The following is a 26,540-nucleotide window of genomic DNA, read 5'->3' as shown; positions in this document are numbered from 1 at the left end:
AATACTGGATTATTTCATGCATCCAACTAACGCCACTGAGAATTGCTCTGGTGATACCATTGAGATATTTAATTTTATTTTTTCAAAGATATTATTTTAAGTAATATATAAAATAAGCTGTTTAGATGATTGATAATTTGATATATTTTATATTTTCAATAGTTATAATTGATTTATATTAAGGAGTTTTAAGAAAATCGACTAAAACTAGCGAAAATTTAATATTTTGAGTACAAAGTTTCGACTAAAACACTCGTTACAAGAAAAATATTGATTTTATTCCAATTTAAGTATATTGATATGAAAGTGACTCATGCATACTATCGTTTTATATATAAATTTGTTGAATTAGTAAATTCAATGAATTTTAGTGAATTAAATAAATCTTAAAGTTTGTCATATAGAAGCACTAAATAGCACTGGAACGTGAAAATTTGATTATCATCTTTTCACTCTGCTTCTCAAATTTTGAAGGGAGTTAAACTACATATTGGATTCCAGAAATTATCTTAATTTACCAGTGCTCTATTAATGTAGTGCATACAGTGCATAAAGTGAGTGAAGTGTATAAAGTGTATAATACATACGTGGAATTTGAATTGAGGTTTTAATCTACAATATATAAATAAAGATGTCTGATTCAGTTGTTGTTGTGAATGTAAGCTCCCCAGTAGCTACTGCTGCTACTATTGCTGAAAAGAAAGTTGTTGCCAAAAAGGTTAAGGCAGCTAAACCCAAAAAGCCGTCGGTTGCCCCTACCCATCCACCAACACAACAAATGGTCGACGCATCAATTAAGAATTTAAAGGAACGTGGCGGTTCATCACTCTTGGCGATTAAGAAATATATTAGTGCGACATACAAATGTGATGCCCAAAAATTGGCACCATTCATTAAACGTTATTTGAAATCGGCTGTTACAAGTGGAAAACTAATTCAAACCAAAGGAAAAGGTGCGTCCGGTTCATTCAAACTATCAGTTGCAGCCAGTAAATCAAGCGAGGGAAAATTGAAATCAAAAGCCGTAAAATCAGCAGAGAAGGTTAAGGCTAAAAAGAAGGCAGCAGATAGTGGTGCATCAAAGAAAAAATCATTGAGTAAAGTCAAAAAGGCGGCAAGTGGTGAGAAAAAGGTAAAAAAAGCTGTTGCCAGTAAGAAAACAGCTGAAAAGAAGAAAACTGAAAAGGCTACGGCGAAAGATGCAAAAAAGGGTGGTGCATTAAAAGTGAAACCAACTAAAGCCAAATCTGCAACTGCTAAGCCAAAAGCAGCTAAAGCAAAAGCAACTGCTGCTAAATCCAAGAAGTCTGCATCGAATAAAAAGCCAGCCGCAAAAAAACCTACAGCAGCAGGTAAAAAGTAAATAATTTACGGTGTTTGTAAGTGAGTTATAAACGGAACCTTCATGGTAAATTAATAATAAGCCCTTTTCAGGGCTACAAAATCTCTTAACAAAAAGATCAAAAGTGAATTTATTCCCTACAGTGTGTAGAAAACATTAAAAAAATAAAAACCAAGTAGTTCAACAAAATCATATTTAATTAATAGACTAATGAAACCATATGAATATATTCTTCAATATTAAGGAATTTTTAAATTAATTTCAATGTGCCAATATGCAGAGATATTAATCAACAGTTTTTTATCCTCTTTGTTAATTTATATTTTATGGCCCTGAAAAGGGCCTTGTTTTGTTAATATATTTATATACCATTAGTTCAGTTGGAAAAATTATTTGGAACTGGTATATTTGGTAACAGCTTTGGTACCTTCACTGACGGCATGTTTGGCCAATTCACCGGGCAAAAGTAAACGTACAGCAGTTTGAATTTCGCGACTGGTGATGGTTGAACGTTTGTTATAGTGAGCTAAACGCGACGCTTCCGCAGCAATGCGCTCAAAGATGTCATTCACAAAACTATTCATAATGCTCATGGCCTTGGATGAAATACCGGTATCAGGATGTACTTGTTTCAACACTTTATAAATGTAGATGGCATAACTTTCCTTCCTCTTACGCTTCTTTTTCTTATCATTTTTAGTAATATTCTTTTGAGCCTTACCGGCTTTCTTTGCTGCTTTTCCACTAGTTTTTGGTGGCATTTTAATTTCACAACTTTGATGATTTTATGATTTTATTTTCACTCGCACTGTCACTTATTATACCTACCATTTGTCGTGTGCATGCTTAAGTGTATATTTGCCGACCAACTCTTCGGCGAGATAATACGAAGTAGTAGTATACGCACGATGCTCAACAGCACAGTACAGGGGTTGGTGCTCAGCATAGCGAAAAAGTATATAAGCAGCGCACATTTTGTGTATCAGTGATTAGTGTGCTTATACATTGAGTATAATACATTACAGTGCTTTTTAGTGTAGTGAAGTGAACAATCTATAGCAGTGAAAATGTCAGGCCGTGGTAAAGGTGGTAAAGTTAAGGGAAAGGCAAAGTCCCGTTCAAATCGTGCTGGTCTTCAATTTCCAGTTGGTCGTATTCATCGTTTGTTGCGCAAAGGCAATTATGCTGAGCGTGTTGGTGCCGGTGCTCCAGTTTATCTAGCTGCAGTTATGGAATATTTAGCAGCTGAAGTTCTTGAATTGGCTGGTAATGCTGCTCGTGATAACAAAAAGACAAGAATCATCCCACGTCATTTACAATTGGCCATCCGCAACGATGAAGAATTGAATAAATTGTTGTCTGGTGTAACTATTGCTCAAGGTGGTGTTTTGCCTAATATTCAAGCTGTACTTTTGCCAAAGAAGACCGAAAAGAAAGCATAAAGTGAAAAATATAGGCGAATTATAATTATAAATACCGACGCAAACAAACCGTCCTTTTCAGGACGACAAAATACATTTACAAAGAGATTTAAATAATTTTCCTAATAAATGTGTTATTTTTTCATACACTTAGACGCATGTATATTTGCGCCAAAACTGCGGCATATAAACTGGTTATGTATACATATTCATTCATACATGTGTATACATGCCTACAGGCTGTACTAAAAAACGCTCGTGTATAAATGATGTGGAGTAGACAAAGAAATGTATATGTATGTTTGTATGTGTGTACTACGTACATTAACGAAAACACAAAAATATCTACACATATATGTATACGCATAAATATTCCAATAACATTGTTGATCTTTTTCGTTTAACAAATTGTGGTCCTGAAAAGGACCATTTTTTAAAATAGTTTTCTTATTCATTTAATATTCTTAATAAAGAACGTGGCATCCCATTATGTGTATTATATTTTTATACATATTACCGAATTGCGCCAAAATTGCTGCTTTGCTGCTTATTAACTGGTTATGTGCGCATATACATACATAAACGTGTATACATGCATGCCGACTATACTTAAAAGCACACGAGTATAAACGATGTGGAGTAGATAAAGAACTGTACATGTACTACATACATTTACGAAAACACAAAAATATCTACACATATAGGTATGTATGTATATGCATAAATATTTCAATAAAATTTTTGATCTTTTTCGTTTAACAAATTGTGGTCCTGAAAAGGACCGTTTTTTCACAAGTTTTCCTATTGATTTAAGCACGTTCACCACGAATACGTCTGGCCAATTGAATATCTTTTGGCATAATTGTAACACGCTTAGCATGGATGGCACACAAATTGGTATCTTCAAAAAGACCAACCAAGTATGCTTCACTTGCTTCTTGTAGAGCCATAACAGCAGAACTTTGGAAACGTAGATCTGTTTTGAAATCTTGCGCTATTTCACGAACCAAGCGCTGGAATGGCAATTTGCGTATCAATAATTCGGTACTCTTTTGATAGCGACGAATTTCACGCAACGCCACTGTACCTGGACGATAACGATGTGGCTTTTTAACTCCACCAGTTGCTGGTGCACTTTTGCGTGCTGCTTTTGTCGCCAATTGTTTACGTGGTGCTTTTCCACCAGTCGATTTTCGGGCTGTTTGCTTTGTACGAGCCATTTTTCACTACTCACTTTTTTTTATTATTTGTCACACTGATTTGAACACTATAGAACACTGTACACTGTACACTGTACCTATAACAAATTGTATGACGTTCACAACCTAAGTAGCAATTCCAACTAATATGTTTCACAAGTCCATGTATTATGAGGTATGTGTGTTGAAGCGAGATAGATGTATGGCGTACCTTTTGTCTTGTGTATAGCAGTTGTGAGATTTTGGTATAAATAGATGTGCTCTCGCTACTGTTATTTCATTGGTGGTGAAGTGTTACAGTGTTAAAGTGTTAAATTCTTACTTGTGCAAATAGTAAATACTAAAAAATGACTGGTCGCGGCAAAGGTGGTAAAGGTTTGGGAAAAGGTGGCGCCAAACGTCATCGCAAAGTTTTACGTGATAACATCCAAGGTATCACTAAACCAGCTATTCGACGTTTAGCTCGTCGTGGTGGTGTAAAACGTATATCTGGTTTGATATATGAAGAAACTCGTGGTGTTTTAAAAGTATTTTTGGAGAATGTTATCCGTGATGCAGTTACCTATACTGAACATGCCAAAAGGAAAACAGTTACAGCTATGGATGTTGTGTACGCTTTAAAGAGACAAGGCCGTACTTTATACGGTTTCGGCGGTTAAATAATTTCTTGGGTATATATTTGAAAAACATAAACGGTCCTTTTCAGGACCACAATATTCTTTTAACAAAGATTCAAAATTTTGTACAATTAAAATTTTAAACAAACGCACAATTCTGATGTGATTCTATATTTGATGTGCACGAGTACATATGTACATACATACTCATTATACAATTAACACGTTCGCGGACGTGAATGCTATAGCAGTCATTTTTATAGTGATGCAAAATGACGTGAATGCTACAGCATTCAAATTTTAAAGCCAAGTTTTTTTCATTTAATTTCATGTAACTTTAAGTTTTTGTAATTAATATACATTTTAAAGTAATGACCACTTGATTCATTAAGTACTTTCATATAACAGTTAAAATACGATGTTCTGACTACACTTATAATATATGTGTAATCAGATTTAGGATATTGCAACTAGTTTCAAAAATAATTGCCTGTCTATTTTTGCAGCTTCCAGAAATTTTTAGTGTCCGCGATCGTGTTAAATAGATTATGACTGTATTTTAACACCCAGGCCTCTAACCTGATATATTTAATTTTTAAATAATTTTTTTTCGCTACATACATAAATACAACTTTTTAAAAATATATATGTAGTTAAAATTATATTTTTATATTTATATTTATTTCTTTAACGTTGGAATACAATCATACTCTTACTACCTTTGCCTTTTGCCTTCGCCAAGCATACAAGTAGTATACTTGTATGTAAACACGTATGTACATATGGGAATTTTGTACCTTGCTTTGACATATATTGCAAATTTTTAAAGAAAAAGTTACATTTTTTTATTAATAACAATAATATTTAATTAATTAAATAAAAAATTTTGTATGCAGACATATGTATATATATAATATATATATATTGATTGATCAGTGAATATTTGAATTAATATCAAAAAATTAAGTATTATATTAAAATAAAATTTACATAATTCACATTAGTCAAATTTAATTATTTCATTACCATCATTCATTTCAACCAAAATTAAAGTTTTCAATATTCATCAAAATACTGGATTATTTCATGCATCCAACTAACGCCACTGAGAATTGCTCTGGTGATACCATTGAGATATTTAATTTTATTTTTTCAAAGATATTATTTTAAGTAATATATAAAATAAGCTGTTTAGATGATTGATAATTTGATATATTTTATATTTTCAATAGTTATAATTGATTTATATTAAGGAGTTTTAAGAAAATCGACTAAAACTAGCGAAAATTTAATATTTTGAGTACAAAGTTTCGACTAAAACACTCGTTACAAGAAAAATATTGATTTTATTCCAATTTAAGTATATTGATATGAAAGTGACTCATGCATACTATCGTTTTATATATAAATTTGTTGAATTAGTAAATTCAATGAATTTTAGTGAATTAAATAAATCTTAAAGTTTGTCATATAGAAGCACTAAATAGCACTGGAACGTGAAAATTTGATTATCATCTTTTCACTCTGCTTCTCAAATTTTGAAGGGAGTTAAACTACATATTGGATTCCAGAAATTATCTTAATTTACCAGTGCTCTATTAATGTAGTGCATACAGTGCATAAAGTGAGTGAAGTGTATAAAGTGTATAATACATACGTGGAATTTGAATTGAGGTTTTAATCTACAATATATAAATAAAGATGTCTGATTCAGTTGTTGTTGTGAATGTAAGCTCCCCAGTAGCTACTGCTGCTACTATTGCTGAAAAGAAAGTTGTTGCCAAAAAGGTTAAGGCAGCTAAACCCAAAAAGCCGTCGGTTGCCCCTACCCATCCACCAACACAACAAATGGTCGACGCATCAATTAAGAATTTAAAGGAACGTGGCGGTTCATCACTCTTGGCGATTAAGAAATATATTAGTGCGACATACAAATGTGATGCCCAAAAATTGGCACCATTCATTAAACGTTATTTGAAATCGGCTGTTACAAGTGGAAAACTAATTCAAACCAAAGGAAAAGGTGCGTCCGGTTCATTCAAACTATCAGTTGCAGCCAGTAAATCAAGCGAGGGAAAATTGAAATCAAAAGCCGTAAAATCAGCAGAGAAGGTTAAGGCTAAAAAGAAGGCAGCAGATAGTGGTGCATCAAAGAAAAAATCATTGAGTAAAGTCAAAAAGGCGGCAAGTGGTGAGAAAAAGGTAAAAAAAGCTGTTGCCAGTAAGAAAACAGCTGAAAAGAAGAAAACTGAAAAGGCTACGGCGAAAGATGCAAAAAAGGGTGGTGCATTAAAAGTGAAACCAACTAAAGCCAAATCTGCAACTGCTAAGCCAAAAGCAGCTAAAGCAAAAGCAACTGCTGCTAAATCCAAGAAGTCTGCATCGAATAAAAAGCCAGCCGCAAAAAAACCTACAGCAGCAGGTAAAAAGTAAATAATTTACGGTGTTTGTAAGTGAGTTATAAACGGAACCTTCATGGTAAATTAATAATAAGCCCTTTTCAGGGCTACAAAATCTCTTAACAAAAAGATCAAAAGTGAATTTATTCCCTACAGTGTGTAGAAAACATTAAAAAAATAAAAACCAAGTAGTTCAACAAAATCATATTTAATTAATAGACTAATGAAACCATATGAATATATTCTTCAATATTAAGGAATTTTTAAATTAATTTCAATGTGCCAATATGCAGAGATATTAATCAACAGTTTTTTATCCTCTTTGTTAATTTATATTTTATGGCCCTGAAAAGGGCCTTGTTTTGTTAATATATTTATATACCATTAGTTCAGTTGGAAAAATTATTTGGAACTGGTATATTTGGTAACAGCTTTGGTACCTTCACTGACGGCATGTTTGGCCAATTCACCGGGCAAAAGTAAACGTACAGCAGTTTGAATTTCGCGACTGGTGATGGTTGAACGTTTGTTATAGTGAGCTAAACGCGACGCTTCCGCAGCAATGCGCTCAAAGATGTCATTCACAAAACTATTCATAATGCTCATGGCCTTGGATGAAATACCGGTATCAGGATGTACTTGTTTCAACACTTTATAAATGTAGATGGCATAACTTTCCTTCCTCTTACGCTTCTTTTTCTTATCATTTTTAGTAATATTCTTTTGAGCCTTACCGGCTTTCTTTGCTGCTTTTCCACTAGTTTTTGGTGGCATTTTAATTTCACAACTTTGATGATTTTATGATTTTATTTTCACTCGCACTGTCACTTATTATACCTACCATTTGTCGTGTGCATGCTTAAGTGTATATTTGCCGACCAACTCTTCGGCGAGATAATACGAAGTAGTAGTATACGCACGATGCTCAACAGCACAGTACAGGGGTTGGTGCTCAGCATAGCGAAAAAGTATATAAGCAGCGCACATTTTGTGTATCAGTGATTAGTGTGCTTATACATTGAGTATAATACATTACAGTGCTTTTTAGTGTAGTGAAGTGAACAATCTATAGCAGTGAAAATGTCAGGCCGTGGTAAAGGTGGTAAAGTTAAGGGAAAGGCAAAGTCCCGTTCAAATCGTGCTGGTCTTCAATTTCCAGTTGGTCGTATTCATCGTTTGTTGCGCAAAGGCAATTATGCTGAGCGTGTTGGTGCCGGTGCTCCAGTTTATCTAGCTGCAGTTATGGAATATTTAGCAGCTGAAGTTCTTGAATTGGCTGGTAATGCTGCTCGTGATAACAAAAAGACAAGAATCATCCCACGTCATTTACAATTGGCCATCCGCAACGATGAAGAATTGAATAAATTGTTGTCTGGTGTAACTATTGCTCAAGGTGGTGTTTTGCCTAATATTCAAGCTGTACTTTTGCCAAAGAAGACCGAAAAGAAAGCATAAAGTGAAAAATATAGGCGAATTATAATTATAAATACCGACGCAAACAAACCGTCCTTTTCAGGACGACAAAATACATTTACAAAGAGATTTAAATAATTTTCCTAATAAATGTGTTATTTTTTCATACACTTAGACGCATGTATATTTGCGCCAAAACTGCGGCATATAAACTGGTTATGTATACATATTCATTCATACATGTGTATACATGCCTACAGGCTGTACTAAAAAACGCTCGTGTATAAATGATGTGGAGTAGACAAAGAAATGTATATGTATGTTTGTATGTGTGTACTACGTACATTAACGAAAACACAAAAATATCTACACATATATGTATACGCATAAATATTCCAATAACATTGTTGATCTTTTTCGTTTAACAAATTGTGGTCCTGAAAAGGACCATTTTTTAAAATATATTAGTTTTCTTATTCATTTAATATTCTTAATAAAGAACGTGGCATCCCATTATGTGTATTATATTTTTATACATATTACCGAATTGCGCCAAAATTGCTGCTTTGCTGCTTATTAACTGGTTATGTGCGCATATACATACGTACATAAATGTGTATACATGCATGCCGACTATACTTAAAAGCACACGAGTATAAACGATGTGGAGTAGATAAAGAACTGTACATGTACTACATACATTTACGAAAACACAAAAATACCTACACATATAGGTATGTATATGCATAAATATTTCAATAAAATTTTTGATCTTTTTTGTTTAACAAATTGTGGTCCTGAAAAGGACCGTTTTTTTATATGTTTTCTTATTGATTTAAGCACGTTCACCACGAATACGTCTAGCCAATTGAATATCTTTTGGCATAATTGTAACACGCTTAGCATGGATGGCACACAAATTGGTATCTTCAAAAAGACCAACCAAGTATGCTTCACTTGCTTCTTGTAGAGCCATAACAGCAGAACTTTGGAAACGTAGATCTGTTTTGAAATCTTGCGCTATTTCACGAACCAAGCGCTGGAATGGCAATTTGCGTATCAATAATTCGGTACTCTTTTGATAGCGACGAATTTCACGCAACGCCACTGTACCTGGACGATAACGATGTGGCTTTTTAACTCCACCAGTTGCTGGTGCACTTTTGCGTGCTGCTTTTGTCGCCAATTGTTTACGTGGTGCCTTTCCACCAGTCGATTTTCGGGCTGTTTGCTTTGTACGAGCCATTTTTCACTACTCACTTTTTTTATTATTTGTCACAATGATTTGAACACTATTGAACACTGTACACTGTACACTGTACCTATAACAAATTGTATGACGTTCACAACCTAAGTAGCAATTCCAACTAATATGTTTCACAAGTCCATGTATTATGAGGTATGTGTTGAAGCGAGATAGATGTATGGCGTACCTTTTGTCTTGTGTATAGCAGTTGTGAGATTTTGGTATAAATAGATGTGCTCTCGCTTCTGTTATTTCATTGGTGGTGAAGTGTCACAGTGTTAAAGTGTTAAATTCTTACTTGTGCAAATAGTAAATACTAAAAAATGACTGGTCGCGGCAAAGGTGGTAAAGGTTTGGGAAAAGGTGGCGCCAAACGTCATCGCAAAGTTTTACGTGATAACATCCAAGGTATCACTAAACCAGCTATTCGACGTTTAGCTCGTCGTGGTGGTGTAAAACGTATATCTGGTTTGATATATGAAGAAACTCGTGGTGTTTTAAAAGTATTTTTGGAGAATGTTATCCGTGATGCAGTTACCTATACTGAACATGCCAAAAGGAAAACAGTTACAGCTATGGATGTTGTGTACGCTTTAAAGAGACAAGGCCGTACTTTATACGGTTTCGGCGGTTAAATAATTTCTTGGGTACATATTTGAAAAACATAAACGGTCCTTTTCAGGACCACAATATTCTTTTAACAAAGATTCAAAATTTTGTTCAATTAAAATTTTAAACAAACGCACAATTCTGTTGTGATTCTATATTGCATGAGCACGAGTACATACATATGTACATACTCATACAATTAACACGTTCGCGGACGTGAATGCTATAGCATTTATTTTTATAGTGATGCAAAATGACGTGATGCTACAGCATTCAAATTTTAAAGCCAAGTTTTGTTCATTTAATTTCATGTAACTTTAAGTTTTTGTAATTAATATACATTTTAAAGTAATGACCACTTGATTCATTAAGTACTTTCATATAACAGTTAAAATACGATGTTCTGACTACACTTATAATATATGTGTAATCAGATTTAGGATATTGCAACTAGTTTCAAAAATAATTGCCTGTCTATTTTTGCAGCTTCCAGAAATTTTTAGTGTCCGCGATCGTGTTAAATAGATTATGACTGTATTTTAACACCCAGGCCTCTAACCTGATATATTTAATTTTTAAATAATTTTTTTCGCTACATACATAAATACAACTTTTTAAAAATATATTTGTAGTTAAAATTATATTTTTATATTTATATTTATTTCTTTAACGTTGGAATACAATCATACTCTTACTACCTTTGCCTTTTGCCTTCGCCAAGCATACAAGTAGTATACTTGTATGTAAACACGTATGTACCTATGGGAATTTTGTATCTTGCTTTGACATATATTGCAAATTTTTTAAGAAAAAGTTACATTTTTTTATTAATAACAATAATATTTAATTAATTAAATAAAAAATTTTGTATGCACACATATGTATATATATAATATATATATATATTTATTGATCAGTGAATATTTGAATTAATATCAAAAAATTAAGTAATATATTAAAATAAAATTTACATAATCCACATTAGTCAAATTTAATTATTTCATTACCATCATTCATTTCAACCAAAATTAAAGTTTTCAATATTCATCAAAATACTGGATTATTTCATGCATCCAACTAACGCCACTGAGAATTGCTCTGGTGATACCATTGAGATATTTAATTTTATTTTTTCAAACATATTATTTTAAGTAATATATAAAATAACCTGTTTAGATGATTGATAATTTGATATATTTTATATTTTCAATAGTTATAATTGATTTATATTAAGGAGTTTTAAGAAAATCGACTAAAACTAGCGAAAATTTAATATTTTGAGTACAAAGTTTCGACTAAAACACTCGTTACAAGAAAAATATTGATTTTATTCCAATTTAAGTATATTGATATGAAAGTGACTCATGCATACTATCGTTTTATATATAAATTTGTTGAATTAGTAAATTCAATGAATTTTAGTGAATTAAATAAATCTTAAAGTTTGTCATATAGAAGCACTAAATAGCACTGGAACGTGAAAATTTGATTATCATCTTTTCGCTCTGCTTCTCAAATTTTGAAGGGAGTTAAACTACATATTGGATTCCAGAAATTATCTTAATTTACCAGTGCTCTATTAATGTAGTGCATACAGTGCATAAAGTGAGTGAAGTGTATAAAGTGTATAATACATACGTGGAATTTGAATTGAGGTTTTAATCTACAATATATAAAGATGTCTGATTCAGTTGCTGTTGTGAATGTAAGCTCCCCAGTAGCTACTGCTGCTACTATTGCTGAAAAGAAAGTTGTTGCCAAAAAGGTTAAGGCAGCTAAACCCAAAAAGCCGTCGGTTGCCCCTACCCATCCACCAACACAACAAATGGTCGACGCATCAATTAAGAATTTAAAGGAACGTGGCGGTTCATCACTCTTGGCGATTAAGAAATATATTAGTGCGACATACAAATGTGATGCCCAAAAATTGGCACCATTCATTAAACGTTATTTGAAATCGGCTGTTACAAGTGGAAAACTAATTCAAACCAAAGGAAAAGGTGCGTCCGGTTCATTCAAACTATCAGTTGCAGCCAGTAAATCAAGCGAGGGAAAATTGAAATCAAAAGCCGTAAAATCAGCAGAGAAGGTTAAGGCTAAAAAGAAGGCAGCAGATAGTGGTGCATCAAAGAAAAAATCATTGAGTAAAGTCAAAAAGGCGGCAAGTGGTGAGAAAAAGGTAAAAAAATCTGTTGCCAGTAAGAAAACAGCTGAAAAGAAGAAAACTGAAAAGGCTAAGGCGAAAGATGCAAAAAAGGGTGGAACTGCTAAACCAAAAGCAGCTAAAGCAAAAGCAACTGCTGCTAAATCCAAGAAGTCTGCATCGAATAAAAAGCCAGCCGCAAAAAAACCTACAGCAGCAGGTAAAAAGTAAATAATTTACGGTGTTTGTAAGTGAGTTATAAACGGAACCTTCATGGTAAATTAATAATAAGCCCTTTTCAGGGCTACAAAATCTCTTAACAAAAAGATCAAAAGTGAATTTATTCCTTACGGTGTGTAGAAAACATTAAAAAAATAAAAACCAAGTAGTTTAACAAAATCATATTTAATAGACTAATGAAACCATATGAATATATTCTTCAATATTAAGGAATTTTTAAATTAATTTCAATGTGCATACATATGTACATATGTATGTAGAGATACTAATCAACAATTTTTTATCCTCTTTGTTAATTTATATTTTATGGCCCTGAAAAGGGCCTTGTTTTGTTAATATATTTATATACCATTAGTTCAGTTGGAAAAATTATTTGGAACTGGTATATTTGGTAACAGCTTTGGTACCTTCACTGACGGCATGTTTGGCCAATTCACCGGGCAAAAGTAAACGTACAGCAGTTTGAATTTCGCGACTGGTGATGGTTGAACGTTTGTTATAGTGAGCTAAACGCGACGCTTCCGCAGCAATGCGCTCAAAGATGTCATTCACAAAACTATTCATAATGCTCATGGCCTTGGATGAAATACCGGTATCAGGATGTACTTGTTTCAACACTTTATAGATGTAGATGGCATAACTTTCCTTCCTCTTACGCTTCTTTTTCTTATCATTTTTAGTAATATTCTTTTGAGCCTTACCGGCTTTCTTTGCTGCTTTTCCACTAGTTTTTGGCGGCATTTTAATTTCTTCACAACGTTGATGATATTTTATTTTCACTCGCACTATTTGTCACTTATTATACATACCATGTGTCTGGTGCAAGCTTAAGTGTACATTTGCCGACCAACTCTTCGGTGAGACAATACGAAGTAGTAGTATACGCACGATGCTCAACAGCACAGTACAGGGGTTGGTGCTCAGCATAGCGAAAAAGTATATAAGCAGCGCACATTTTGTGTATCAGTGAATAGTGTGCTTATACATTGAGTATAATACAGTAGAGTGCTTTGTCGTGTAGTGAAGTGAACAATCTATAGCAGTTAAAATGTCAGGCCGTGGTAAAGGTGGTAAAGTTAAGGGAAAGGCAAAGTCCCGTTCAAATCGTGCTGGTCTTCAATTTCCAGTTGGTCGTATTCATCGTTTGTTGCGCAAAGGCAATTATGCTGAGCGTGTTGGTGCCGGTGCTCCAGTTTATCTAGCTGCAGTTATGGAATATTTAGCAGCTGAAGTTCTTGAATTGGCTGGTAATGCTGCTCGTGATAACAAAAAGACAAGAATCATCCCACGTCATTTACAATTGGCCATCCGCAACGATGAAGAATTGAATAAATTGTTGTCCGGTGTAACTATTGCTCAAGGTGGTGTTTTGCCTAATATTCAAGCTGTACTTTTGCCAAAGAAGACCGAAAAGAAAGCATAAAGTGAAAAATATAGGCGAATTATAATTATAAATACCGACGCAAACAAACCGTCCTTTTCAGGACGACAAAATACATTTACAAAGAGATTTAAATAATTTTCCTAATAAATGTGTTATTTTTTCATACACTTAGACGCATGTATATTTGCGCCAAAACTGCGGCATATAAACTGGTTATGTATACATATTCATTCATACATGTGTATACATGCCTACAGGCTGTACTAAAAAACGCTCGTGTATAAATGATGTGGAGTAGACAAAGAAATGTATATGTATGTTTGTATGTGTGTACTACGTACATTAACGAAAACACAAAAATATCTACACATATATGTATACGCATAAATATTCCAATAACATTGTTGATCTTTTTCGTTTAACAAATTGTGGTCCTGAAAAGGACCATTTTTTAAAATATATTAGTTTTCTTATTCATTTAATATTCTTAATAAAGAACGTGGCATCCCATTATGTGTATTATATTTTTATACATATTACCGAATTGCGCCAAAATTGCTGCTTATTAACTGGTTATGTGCGCATATACATACGTACATAAATGTGTATACATGCATGCCGACTATACTTAAAAGCACACGAGTATAAACGATGTGGAGTAGATAAAGAACTGTACATGTACTACATACATTTACGAAAACACAAAAATACCTACACATATAGGTATGTATATGCATAAATATTTCAATAAATTTTTTGATCTTTTTTGTTTAACAAATTGTGGTCCTGAAAAGGACCATTTTTTAAAATAGTTTTCTTATTCATTTAATATTCTTAATAAAGAACGTGGCATCCCATTATGTGTATTATATTTTTATACATATTACCGAATTGCGCCAAAATTGCTGCTTTGCTGCTTATTAACTGGTTATGTGCGCATATACATACATAAACGTGTATACATGCATGCCGACTATACTTAAAAGCACACGAGTATAAACGATGTGGAGTAGATAAAGAACTGTACATGTACTACATACATTTACGAAAACACAAAAATACCTACACATATAGGTATGTATGTATATGCATAAATATTTCAATAAAATTTTTGATCTTTTTCGTTTAACAAATTGTGGTCCTGAAAAGGACCGTTTTTTCACAAGTTTTCCTATTGATTTAAGCACGTTCACCACGAATACGTCTGGCCAATTGAATATCTTTTGGCATAATTGTAACACGCTTAGCATGGATGGCACACAAATTGGTATCTTCAAAAAGACCAACCAAGTATGCTTCACTTGCTTCTTGTAGAGCCATAACAGCAGAACTTTGGAAACGTAGATCTGTTTTGAAATCTTGCGCTATTTCACGAACCAAGCGCTGGAATGGCAATTTGCGTATCAATAATTCGGTACTCTTTTGATAGCGACGAATTTCACGCAACGCCACTGTACCTGGACGATAACGATGTGGCTTTTTAACTCCACCAGTTGCTGGTGCACTTTTGCGTGCTGCTTTTGTCGCCAATTGTTTACGTGGTGCTTTTCCACCAGTCGATTTTCGGGCTGTTTGCTTTGTACGAGCCATTTTTCACTACTCACTTTTTTTTTATTATTTGTCACAATGATTTGAACACTATAGAACACTGTACACTGTACACTGTACCTATAACAAATTGTATGACGTTCACAACCTAAGTAGCAATTCCAACTAATATGTTTCACAAGTCCATGTATTATGAGGTATGTGTTGAAGCGAGATAGATGTATGGCGTACCTTTTGTCTTGTGTATAGCAGTTGTGAGATTTTGGTATAAATAGATGTGCTCTCGCTTCTGTTATTTCATTGGTGGTGAAGTGTCACAGTGTTAAAGTGTTAAATTCTTACTTGTGCAAATAGTAAATAGTACAATAAAAAATGACTGGTCGCGGCAAAGGTGGTAAAGGTTTGGGAAAAGGTGGCGCCAAACGTCATCGCAAAGTTTTACGTGATAACATCCAAGGTATCACTAAACCAGCTATTCGACGTTTAGCTCGTCGTGGTGGTGTAAAACGTATATCTGGTTTGATATATGAAGAAACTCGTGGTGTTTTAAAAGTATTTTTGGAGAATGTTATCCGTGATGCAGTTACCTATACTGAACATGCCAAAAGGAAAACAGTTACAGCTATGGATGTTGTGTACGCTTTAAAGAGACAAGGCCGTACTTTATACGGTTTCGGCGGTTAAATAATTTCTTGGGTACATATTTGAAAAACATAAACGGTCCTTTTCAGGACCACAATATTCTTTTAACAAAGATTCAAAATTTTGTACAATTAAAATTTTAAACAAACGCACAATTCTGATGTGATTCTATATTTGATGTGCACGAGTACATATGTACATACATACTCATTATACAATTAACACGTTCGCGGACGTGAATGCTATAGCAGTCATTTTTATAGTGATGCAAAATGACGTGAATGCTACAGCATTCAAATTTTAAAGCCAAGTTTTTTTCATTTAATTTCATGTAACTTTAAGTTTTTGTAATTAATATACATTTTAAAGTAATGACCACTTGATTCATTAAGTACTTTCATCATTAAAATACGATGTTCTGACTACACTTATAATATATGTGTAATCAGATTTAGGATATTGCAACTAGTTTCAAAAATAATTGCCTGTCTATTTTTGCAGCTTCCAGAAATTTTTAGTGTCCGCGATCGTGTTAAATAGATTATGACTGTATTTTAACACCCAGGCCTCTAACCTGATATATTTAATTTTTAAATAATTTTTTTTCGCTACATACATAAATACAACTTTTTAAAAATATATATGTAGTTAAAATTATATTTTTATATTTATATTTATTTCTTTAACGTTGGAATACAATCATACTCTTACTACCTTTGCCTTTTGCCTTCGCCAAGCATACAAGTAGTATACTTGTATGTAAACACGTATGTACATATGGGAATTTTGTACCTTGCTTTGACATATATTGCAAATTTTTAAAGAAAAAGTTACATTTTTTTATTAATAACAATAATATTTAATTAATTAAATAAAAAATTTTGTATGCAGACATATGTATATATATAATATATATATATTGATTGATCAGTGAATATTTGAATTAATATCAAAAAATTAAGTATTATATTAAAATAAAATTTACATAATTCACATTAGTCAAATTTAATTATTTCATTACCATCATTCATTTCAACCAAAATTAAAGTTTTCAATATTCATCAAAATACTGGATTATTTCATGCATCCAACTAACGCCACTGAGAATTGCTCTGGTGATACCATTGAGATATTTAATTTTATTTTTTCAAACATATTATTTTAAGTAATATATAAAATAAGCTGTTTAGATGATTGATAATTTGATATATTTTATATTTTCAATAGTTATAATTGATTTATATTAAGGAGTTTTAAGAAAATCGACTAAAACTAGCGAAAATTTAATATTTTGAGTACAAAGTTTCGACTAAAACACTCGTTACAAGAAAAATATTGATTTTATTCCAATTTAAGTATATTGATATGAAAGTGACTCATGCATACTATCGTTTTATATATAAATTTGTTGAATTAGTAAATTCAATGAATTTTAGTGAATTAAATAAATCTTAAAGTTTGTCATATAGAAGCACTAAATAGCACTGGAACGTGAAAATTTGATTATCATCTTTTCGCTCTGCTTCTCAAATTTTGAAGGGAGTTAAACTACATATTGGATTCCAGAAATTATCTTAATTTACCAGTGCTCTATTAATGTAGTGCATACAGTGCATAAAGTGAGTGAAGTGTATAAAGTGTATAATACATACGTGGAATTTGAATTGAGGTTTTAATCTACAATATATAAAGATGTCTGATTCAGTTGCTGTTGTGAATGTAAGCTCCCCAGTAGCTACTGCTGCTACTATTGCTGAAAAGAAAGTTGTTGCCAAAAAGGTTAAGGCAGCTAAACCCAAAAAGCCGTCGGTTGCCCCTACCCATCCACCAACACAACAAATGGTCGACGCATCAATTAAGAATTTAAAGGAACGTGGCGGTTCATCACTCTTGGCGATTAAGAAATATATTAGTGCGACATACAAATGTGATGCCCAAAAATTGGCACCATTCATTAAACGTTATTTGAAATCGGCTGTTACAAGTGGAAAACTAATTCAAACCAAAGGAAAAGGTGCGTCCGGTTCATTCAAACTATCAGTTGCAGCCAGTAAATCAAGCGAGGGAAAATTGAAATCAAAAGCCGTAAAATCAGCAGAGAAGGTTAAGGCTAAAAAGAAGGCAGCAGATAGTGGTGCATCAAAGAAAAAATCATTGAGTAAAGTCAAAAAGGCGGCAAGTGGTGAGAAAAAGGTAAAAAAAGCTGTTGCCAGTAAGAAAACAGCTGAAAAGAAGAAAACTGAAAAGGCTAAGGCGAAAGGTGCAAAAAAGGGTGGTGCATTAAAAGTGAAACCAACTAAAGCCAAATCTGCAACTGCTAAGCCAAAAGCAGCTAAAGCAAAAGCAACTGCTGCTAAATCCAAGAAGTCTGCATCGAATAAAAAGCCAGCCGCAAAAAAACCTACAGCAGCAGGTAAAAAGTAAATAATTTACGGTGTTTGTAAGTGAGTTATAAACGGAACCTTCATGGTAAATTAATAATAAGCCCTTTTCAGGGCTACAAAATCTCTTAACAAAAAGATCAAAAGTGAATTTATTCCTTACGGTGTGTAGAAAACATTAAAAAAATAAAAACCAAGTAGTTTAACAAAATCATATTTAATAGACTAATGAAACCATATGAATATATTCTTCAATATTAAGGAATTTTTAAATTAATTTCAATGTGCATACATATGTACATATGTATGTAGAGATACTAATCAACAATTTTTTATCCTCTTTGTTAATTTATATTTTATGGCCCTGAAAAGGGCCTTGTTTTGTTAATATATTTATATACCATTAGTTCAGTTGGAAAAATTATTTGGAACTGGTATATTTGGTAACAGCTTTGGTACCTTCACTGACGGCATGTTTGGCCAATTCACCGGGCAAAAGTAAACGTACAGCAGTTTGAATTTCGCGACTGGTGATGGTTGAACGTTTGTTATAGTGAGCTAAACGCGACGCTTCCGCAGCAATGCGCTCAAAGATGTCATTCACAAAACTATTCATAATGCTCATGGCCTTGGATGAAATACCGGTATCAGGATGTACTTGTTTCAACACTTTATAGATGTAGATGGCATAACTTTCCTTCCTCTTACGCTTCTTTTTCTTATCATTTTTAGTAATATTCTTTTGAGCCTTACCGGCTTTCTTTGCTGCTTTTCCACTAGTTTTTGGCGGCATTTTAATTTCTTCACAACGTTGATGATATTTTATTTTCACTCGCACTATTTGTCACTTATTATACATACCATGTGTCTGGTGCAAGCTTAAGTGTACATTTGCCGACCAACTCTTCGGTGAGACAATACGAAGTAGTAGTATACGCACGATGCTCAACAGCACAGTACAGGGGTTGGTGCTCAGCATAGCGAAAAAGTATATAAGCAGCGCACATTTTGTGTATCAGTGAATAGTGTGCTTATACATTGAGTATAATACAGTAGAGTGCTTTGTCGTGTAGTGAAGTGAACAATCTATAGCAGTTAAAATGTCAGGCCGTGGTAAAGGTGGTAAAGTTAAGGGAAAGGCAAAGTCCCGTTCAAATCGTGCTGGTCTTCAATTTCCAGTTGGTCGTATTCATCGTTTGTTGCGCAAAGGCAATTATGCTGAGCGTGTTGGTGCCGGTGCTCCAGTTTATCTAGCTGCAGTTATGGAATATTTAGCAGCTGAAGTTCTTGAATTGGCTGGTAATGCTGCTCGTGATAACAAAAAGACAAGAATCATCCCACGTCATTTACAATTGGCCATCCGCAACGATGAAGAATTGAATAAATTGTTGTCCGGTGTAACTATTGCTCAAGGTGGTGTTTTGCCTAATATTCAAGCTGTACTTTTGCCAAAGAAGACCGAAAAGAAAGCATAAAGTGAAAAATATAGGCGAATTATAATTATAAATACCGACGCAAACAAACCGTCCTTTTCAGGACGACAAAATACATTTACAAAGAGATTTAAATAATTTTCCTAATAAATGTGTTATTTTTTCATACACTTAGACGCATGTATATTTGCGCCAAAACTGCGGCATATAAACTGGTTATGTATACATATTCATTCATACATGTGTATACATGCCTACAGGCTGTACTAAAAAACGCTCGTGTATAAATGATGTGGAGTAGACAAAGAAATGTATATGTATGTTTGTATGTGTGTACTACGTACATTAACGAAAACACAAAAATATCTACACATATATGTATACGCATAAATATTCCAATAACATTGTTGATCTTTTTCGTTTAACAAATTGTGGTCCTGAAAAGGACCATTTTTTAAAATATATTAGTTTTCTTATTCATTTAATATTCTTAATAAAGAACGTGGCATCCCATTATGTGTATTATATTTTTATACATATTACCGAATTGCGCCAAAATTGCTGCTTATTAACTGGTTATGTGCGCATATACATACGTACATAAATGTGTATACATGCATGCCGACTATACTTAAAAGCACACGAGTATAAACGATGTGGAGTAGATAAAGAACTGTACATGTACTACATACATTTACGAAAACACAAAAATACCTACACATATAGGTATGTATATGCATAAATATTTCAATAAATTTTTTGATCTTTTTTGTTTAACAAATTGTGGTCCTGAAAAGGACCATTTTTTAAAATAGTTTTCTTATTCATTTAATATTCTTAATAAAGAACGTGGCATCCCATTATGTGTATTATATTTTTATACATATTACCGAATTGCGCCAAAATTGCTGCTTTGCTGCTTATTAACTGGTTATGTGCGCATATACATACATAAACGTGTATACATGCATGCCGACTATACTTAAAAGCACACGAGTATAAACGATATGGAGTAGATAAAGAACTGTATAGGTATGTCTACATACATTTACGAAAACACAAAAATATCTACACATAGAGGCTATTCGTAAATTCATCACTGCGCTGCATAATATGATTATTCTGCACTGCCACTGTTAATCAGCACACATCTGTTGCATCAGCCATTTTTATGATTTGTGTTTTGCTGCTATTTGCGCACAATATACTGCATTGTTGCATTTTCGACCACTTATGAGTTGCAGTGTTGCCAATTTTTGCATTTACGAACCGGCCCATATATATGCATAAATATTTCAACAAAATTTTTCATCTATTTCGATTAACAAATTGTGGTCCTGAAAAGGACCGTTTTTTCACAAGTTTTCCTATTGATTTAAGCACGTTCACCACGAATACGTCTGGCCAATTGAATATCTTTTGGCATAATTGTAACACGCTTAGCATGGATGGCACACAAATTGGTATCTTCAAAAAGACCAACCAAGTATGCTTCACTTGCTTCTTATAGAGCCATAACAGCAGAACTTTGGAAACGTAGATCTGTTTTGAAATCTTGCGCTATTTCACGAACCAAGCGCTGGAATGGCAATTTGCGTATCAATAATTCGGTACTCTTTTGATAGCGACGAATTTCACGCAACGCCACTGTACCTGGACGATAACGATGTGGCTTTTTAACTCCACCAGTTGCTGGTGCACTTTTGCGTGCAGCTTTTGTCGCCAATTGTTTACGTGGTGCCTTTCCACCAGTCGATTTTCGGGCTGTTTGCTTTGTACGAGCCATTTTTCACTACTCACTACTCACTTTATTATTTTCTCACACTTGAACACTATAGAACACTATACACTGTACCTATAACAAATTGTATGACGTTCACATCTTAAGTAGCAATTTCAACAACAACGTTTCACAAGTCCATGTATTATGTAGGCATGTGTTGAAGCGAGATAGATGTATGGTGTACCTTTTGGCTTGGGTATTGTAGTTGTGAGATTTTGGTATAAATAGATGTGCTCTCGCTTCTGTTATTTCATTGGTGGTGAAGTGTCACAGTGTTAAAGTGTTAAATTCTTACTTGTGCAAATAGTAAATAGTACAATAAAAAATGACTGGTCGCGGCAAAGGTGGTAAAGGTTTGGGAAAAGGTGGCGCCAAACGTCATCGCAAAGTTTTACGTGATAACATCCAAGGTATCACTAAACCAGCTATTCGACGTTTAGCTCGTCGTGGTGGTGTAAAACGTATATCTGGTTTGATATATGAAGAAACTCGTGGTGTTTTAAAAGTATTTTTGGAGAATGTTATCCGTGATGCAGTTACCTATACTGAACATGCCAAAAGGAAAACAGTTACAGCTATGGATGTTGTGTACGCTTTAAAGAGACAAGGCCGTACTTTATACGGTTTCGGCGATTAAATAATTTCTTGCGTACATATTTAAAAAACATAAAAACGGTCCTTTTCAGGACCACAATATTATTTTAACAAAGATTCAAAATTTTGTACAATTAAAATTTTAAACAATCGCACAATTCTGTTGTGATTCTAAATTTCATGTGCACAAGTTCATATGTACATACTCATTGAACAATTAAATAGATTATGACTGTATTTTAACACCCAGGCCTCTAGCCTGATATATTTAATTGTTAAATAATTTTTTTCGCTACATAAATAAAACTTTTTAAAAATATATATGTAGTTAAAATTATATTTTTATATTTATTTCTTTAACTTTGGAATACAATCATACTCTTACTACCTTTGCCTTTTGCCTTCGCCAAGCATACAAGTTGTATACGTGTAGTAAGCACGTATGTATGTACATATGGGAATTTTGTACCTTGCTTTGACATATATTGCAAATTTTTTAAAGAAAAAGTTAAATTTTTTTATTAATTAAAATAATATTTAATTAATTAAATAAAAAATTTTGTATGCATATATACATATATATATATACATATTTAAAAACGCGATTGATTAGTGAATATTTGCTTCAATATCAAAAAATTAAGTATTATATTAAAATAAAATTTACTTAATTCACATTAGTGAAATTTATTTATTTCATTACCATCATTCTTTTCAACCAAAATTAAAGTCTTCAATATTCATCAAAATATTGGATTATTTCATGCATCCAACTAACGCCACTGAGAATTGCTCTGGTGATACCATGGAGATATTTAATTTTATTTTTTCCAACATATTATTTTAAGTAATATATAAAATAAAATGTTTAGATGATTGATAATTTGATATATTTTATATTTTCAATAGTAATAATTGATTTATATTAAAGAGTTTTAAGAAAATCGACTAAAACTAGCGAAAATTTTATATTTTGAGTACAAAGTTTTGACTAAAACACTCGTTACAAGAAAAATATTGATTTTATTCCAATTTAAGTATGTTGATATGAAAGTGACACATGCATACTATCGTTTTACATATTCATTTGTTGAATTAGTAAGTTCAGTGAATTTTAGTGAATTAAATAAATTTTAAAGTTTGTCATATAGCAGCACTAAATAGCACTGGAACGTGAAAATTTGATTATCATCTTTTCGCTCTGCTTCTCAAATTTTAAACAGAGTTAAACAACATATTGAATTCCAGAAATTATCTTTATTTACCAGTGCTCTATTGGTGTAGTGCGTACAGTGCATAAAGTGAGTGAAGTGTTTAAAGTGTATAATACATACGTGGAATTTGAATTGAGGTTTTAATCTACAATATATAAATAAAAATGTCTGATTCAGTTGCTGTTGTGAATGTAAGCTCCCCAGTAGCTACTGCTGCTACTATTGCTGAAAAGAAAGTTGTTGCCAAAAAGGTTAAGGCAGCTACACCCAAAAAGCCGTCGGTTGCCCCTACCCATCCACCAACACAACAAATGGTCGACGCATCAATTAAGAATTTAAAGGAACGTGGCGGTTCATCACTTTTGGCGATTAAGAAATATATTAGTGCGACATACAAATGTGATGCCCAAAAATTGGCACCATTCATTAAACGCTATTTGAAATCGGCTGTTACAAGTGGCAAATTAATTCAAACCAAAGGAAAAGGTGCGTCCGGTTCATTCAAACTATCAGTTGCAGCCAGTAAATCAAGCGAGGGAAAATCGAAATCAAAAGCCGTAAAATCAGCAGAGAAGGTTAAGGCTAAAAAGAAGGCAGCAGATAGTGGTGCATCAAAGAAAAAATCATTGAGTAAAGTCAAAAAGGCGGCAAGTGGTGAGAAAAAGGTAAAAAAAGCTGTTGCCAGTAAGAAAACAGCTGAAAAGAAGAAAACTGAAAAGGCTACGGCGAAAGATGCAAAAAAGGGTGGTGCATTAAAAGTGAAACCAACTAAAGCCAAATCTGCAACTGCTAAGCCAAAAGCAGCTAAAGCAAAAGCAACTGCTGCTAAATCCAAGAAGTCTGCATCGAATAAAAAGCCAGCCGCAAAAAAACCTACAGCAGCAGGTAAAAAGTAAATAATTTACGGTGTTTGTAAGTGAGTTATAAACGGAACCTTCATGGTAAATTAATAATAAGCCCTCTTCAGGGCTACAAAATCTCTTAACAAAAAGGTCAAAAGTGAATTTATTCCTTACAGTGTGTAGAAAACATTAAAAAAAATAAAAACCAAGTAGTTCAACAAACTCAACAAAAAAATCATATTTAATAGACTAATGAAACCATATGAACATAATTAGCTCTGGTATTCTTCAATATTAAAGAATTTTAAAATTAATTTCAATGTGCATACATATGTATGTATGTAGAGATATTAATGAAGACATTTTTTCATTCTCTTTGTTAATTTATATTTTATGGCCCTGAAAAGGGCCTTGTTTTGTTAATATATTTATATACCATTAGGTCAGTTGGAAAAATTATTTGGAACTGGTATATTTGGTAACAGCTTTGGTACCTTCACTGACGGCATGTTTGGCCAATTCACCGGGCAAGAGTAAACGTACAGCAGTTTGAATTTCGCGACTGGTGATGGTTGAACGCTTGTTATAGTGAGCTAAACGCGACGCTTCCGCAGCAATGCGCTCAAAGATGTCATTCACAAAACTATTCATAATGCTCATGGCCTTGGATGAAATACCAGTATCGGGATGTACTTGTTTCAACACTTTATAAATGTAGATGGCATAACTTTCCTTCCTCTTACGCTTCTTTTTCTTATCATTTTTAGTAATATTCTTTTGAGCCTTACCGGCTTTCTTTGCTGCTTTTCCACTAGTTTTTGGTGGCATTTTAATTTCTTCACAACGTTGATGATATTTTATTTTCACTCGCGCTATTTGTCACTTATTATACATACCATGTGTCTTGTGCATGCTTAAGTGTATATTTGCCGACCAACTCTTCGGTGAGACAATACGAAGTAGTAGTACACACATGATGCTCAACAGCACAGTATAAGGGTTGGTGCTCAGCATAGCGAAAAAGTATTTAAGCAGCTCACATTTTGTGTATCAGTGAATAGTGTGCTTATACATTGAGTATAATACATTACAGTGCTTTGTAGTGTAGTGAAGTGAACAATCTATAATAGTGAAAATGTCAGGCCGTGGTAAAGGTGGTGTAAAGAAAGAATATTTATTTGAGTTAAATATATTTATTTATTTGTCGTTCCAAGCTAGGCATCCAGCTTGGCGAACGACAAATAAATAAATATATTTAACTCAAATAAATATTCTTTCTTTACATGGCGATCCTGCCAGCTTGAGCACTAATTTTGCTAAGCTAAAATGCAAGTTTCTTGCACAAACAAGATCCTGCCAGCTTGGTGCTAAGATTTTTTTGCACAAGTGGCGGAAAGCTCAAATGCTTATTCCAAAGTCCAGCTTGGTGCTAAGATTTTTTGCACAAGTGGCGGAAAGCATATAATATAATATACTAATAATAATAACAAAGTCCTGGTATTGATCAGCCAATAAGATCTACCAGTTGCGTGAAGTTCCTGGTCTGGCCAATAGACCAGAAGATAGATGACCACAGAAGGGCCGAAAGCTATCTCCATTGAGGAGTATAGGAGAAGAAGTCAACACTCAGCCGCCACCACCACCTTGGAACAAGGCTTGGAATTTGGGAACGCATCACAAACTGGAATTCCTGCTCCAGCAGAGGAAAGAATTTAAGTAAAAACTGTGCATGATTGAATGCAGACAGTTAGAGTCTGTAAGCGTTAACCGCTCGAGACAAAAATAATTTTCTTTTTCTTAAAGTTAAACAACTTTGGCTTCTGTTTGCCTTATATAAAAAAAAAAAAAAATTTTTTGACTGTAAAAATTACTCACAAGGTCATTTTATGAATATGTTGAATATGTTAAAGGTCATTTTATGAATATGTTAAATATAATATACTTTCTAATATGCTTACTCAATAAATGAATTAACTTGAAAAACAAAAAAAATTTTAAATCCAATGTAAAAAAAAAAACAAAAAAAATGTATACATACATTATATACATATATACATTATACATTATTACATTGCATAAATTATTTGATT

The 26,540-nt window shown here is 33.2% G+C and overlaps 9 protein-coding genes across 9 annotated transcripts; 4 read left to right on the top strand and 5 right to left on the bottom strand.

Moving 5' to 3' along the window:
- Positions 1 to 1,731: 1,731 nt before the first annotated feature.
- On the bottom strand, positions 1,732 to 2,103 carry LOC129248310 (histone H2B). The gene has a single exon (XM_054887808.1). The coding sequence runs from the start codon at positions 2,101 to 2,103 to the stop codon at positions 1,732 to 1,734; it is 372 nt and encodes a 123-aa protein (XP_054743783.1).
- Positions 2,104 to 2,372: 269 nt separating this feature from the next.
- LOC129247413 (histone H2A) lies at positions 2,373 to 2,817 on the top strand. Its single transcript, XM_054886531.1, has one exon. It carries the CDS (start codon positions 2,410 to 2,412, stop codon positions 2,782 to 2,784), a length of 375 nt encoding a protein of 124 aa, XP_054742506.1. The 5' UTR covers positions 2,373 to 2,409; the 3' UTR covers positions 2,785 to 2,817.
- A 4,563-nt stretch (positions 2,818 to 7,380) lies between these two features.
- Positions 7,381 to 7,752, bottom strand: LOC129248311 (histone H2B). The gene has a single exon (XM_054887809.1). It carries the CDS (start codon positions 7,750 to 7,752, stop codon positions 7,381 to 7,383), a length of 372 nt encoding a protein of 123 aa, XP_054743784.1.
- A 270-nt stretch (positions 7,753 to 8,022) lies between these two features.
- On the top strand, positions 8,023 to 8,466 carry LOC129247427 (histone H2A). Its single transcript, XM_054886556.1, has one exon. It carries the CDS (start codon positions 8,059 to 8,061, stop codon positions 8,431 to 8,433), a length of 375 nt encoding a protein of 124 aa, XP_054742531.1. The 5' UTR covers positions 8,023 to 8,058; the 3' UTR covers positions 8,434 to 8,466.
- A 4,532-nt stretch (positions 8,467 to 12,998) lies between these two features.
- On the bottom strand, positions 12,999 to 13,370 carry LOC129248280 (histone H2B). Its single transcript, XM_054887766.1, has one exon. The coding sequence runs from the start codon at positions 13,368 to 13,370 to the stop codon at positions 12,999 to 13,001; it is 372 nt and encodes a 123-aa protein (XP_054743741.1).
- A 259-nt stretch (positions 13,371 to 13,629) lies between these two features.
- Positions 13,630 to 14,113, top strand: LOC129249051 (histone H2A). The gene has a single exon (XM_054888675.1). The coding sequence runs from the start codon at positions 13,678 to 13,680 to the stop codon at positions 14,050 to 14,052; it is 375 nt and encodes a 124-aa protein (XP_054744650.1). The 5' UTR covers positions 13,630 to 13,677; the 3' UTR covers positions 14,053 to 14,113.
- A 4,892-nt stretch (positions 14,114 to 19,005) lies between these two features.
- LOC129248093 (histone H2B) lies at positions 19,006 to 19,377 on the bottom strand. The gene has a single exon (XM_054887527.1). It carries the CDS (start codon positions 19,375 to 19,377, stop codon positions 19,006 to 19,008), a length of 372 nt encoding a protein of 123 aa, XP_054743502.1.
- A 259-nt stretch (positions 19,378 to 19,636) lies between these two features.
- Positions 19,637 to 20,120, top strand: LOC129249052 (histone H2A). The gene has a single exon (XM_054888676.1). It carries the CDS (start codon positions 19,685 to 19,687, stop codon positions 20,057 to 20,059), a length of 375 nt encoding a protein of 124 aa, XP_054744651.1. The 5' UTR covers positions 19,637 to 19,684; the 3' UTR covers positions 20,060 to 20,120.
- A 4,730-nt stretch (positions 20,121 to 24,850) lies between these two features.
- On the bottom strand, positions 24,851 to 25,278 carry LOC129248190 (histone H2B). The gene has a single exon (XM_054887652.1). The coding sequence runs from the start codon at positions 25,276 to 25,278 to the stop codon at positions 24,907 to 24,909; it is 372 nt and encodes a 123-aa protein (XP_054743627.1). The 3' UTR covers positions 24,851 to 24,906.
- Between the last annotated feature and the right edge of the window lie 1,262 nt (positions 25,279 to 26,540).

The sequence above is a fragment of the Anastrepha obliqua genome, chromosome 5, assembly GCF_027943255.1.
Source record: "Anastrepha obliqua isolate idAnaObli1 chromosome 5, idAnaObli1_1.0, whole genome shotgun sequence".
Classification (NCBI taxonomy): domain Eukaryota; kingdom Metazoa; phylum Arthropoda; class Insecta; order Diptera; family Tephritidae; genus Anastrepha; species Anastrepha obliqua.
Note: the sequence above shows the minus strand (reverse complement) of the source record. Positions and strands in the feature narration are given on the sequence as shown.

Excerpts from the sequence above, each read along its gene's own strand:
- LOC129248310 (XM_054887808.1), bottom strand. The coding sequence starts at position 2,103 with ATGCCACCAAAAACTAGTGGAAAAGCAGCAAAGAAAGCCGGTAAGGCT.
- LOC129247413 (XM_054886531.1), top strand. The coding sequence starts at position 2,410 with ATGTCAGGCCGTGGTAAAGGTGGTAAAGTTAAGGGAAAGGCAAAGTCC.
- LOC129248311 (XM_054887809.1), bottom strand. The coding sequence starts at position 7,752 with ATGCCACCAAAAACTAGTGGAAAAGCAGCAAAGAAAGCCGGTAAGGCT.
- LOC129247427 (XM_054886556.1), top strand. The coding sequence starts at position 8,059 with ATGTCAGGCCGTGGTAAAGGTGGTAAAGTTAAGGGAAAGGCAAAGTCC.
- LOC129248280 (XM_054887766.1), bottom strand. The coding sequence starts at position 13,370 with ATGCCGCCAAAAACTAGTGGAAAAGCAGCAAAGAAAGCCGGTAAGGCT.
- LOC129249051 (XM_054888675.1), top strand. The coding sequence starts at position 13,678 with ATGTCAGGCCGTGGTAAAGGTGGTAAAGTTAAGGGAAAGGCAAAGTCC.
- LOC129248093 (XM_054887527.1), bottom strand. The coding sequence starts at position 19,377 with ATGCCGCCAAAAACTAGTGGAAAAGCAGCAAAGAAAGCCGGTAAGGCT.
- LOC129249052 (XM_054888676.1), top strand. The coding sequence starts at position 19,685 with ATGTCAGGCCGTGGTAAAGGTGGTAAAGTTAAGGGAAAGGCAAAGTCC.
- LOC129248190 (XM_054887652.1), bottom strand. The coding sequence starts at position 25,278 with ATGCCACCAAAAACTAGTGGAAAAGCAGCAAAGAAAGCCGGTAAGGCT.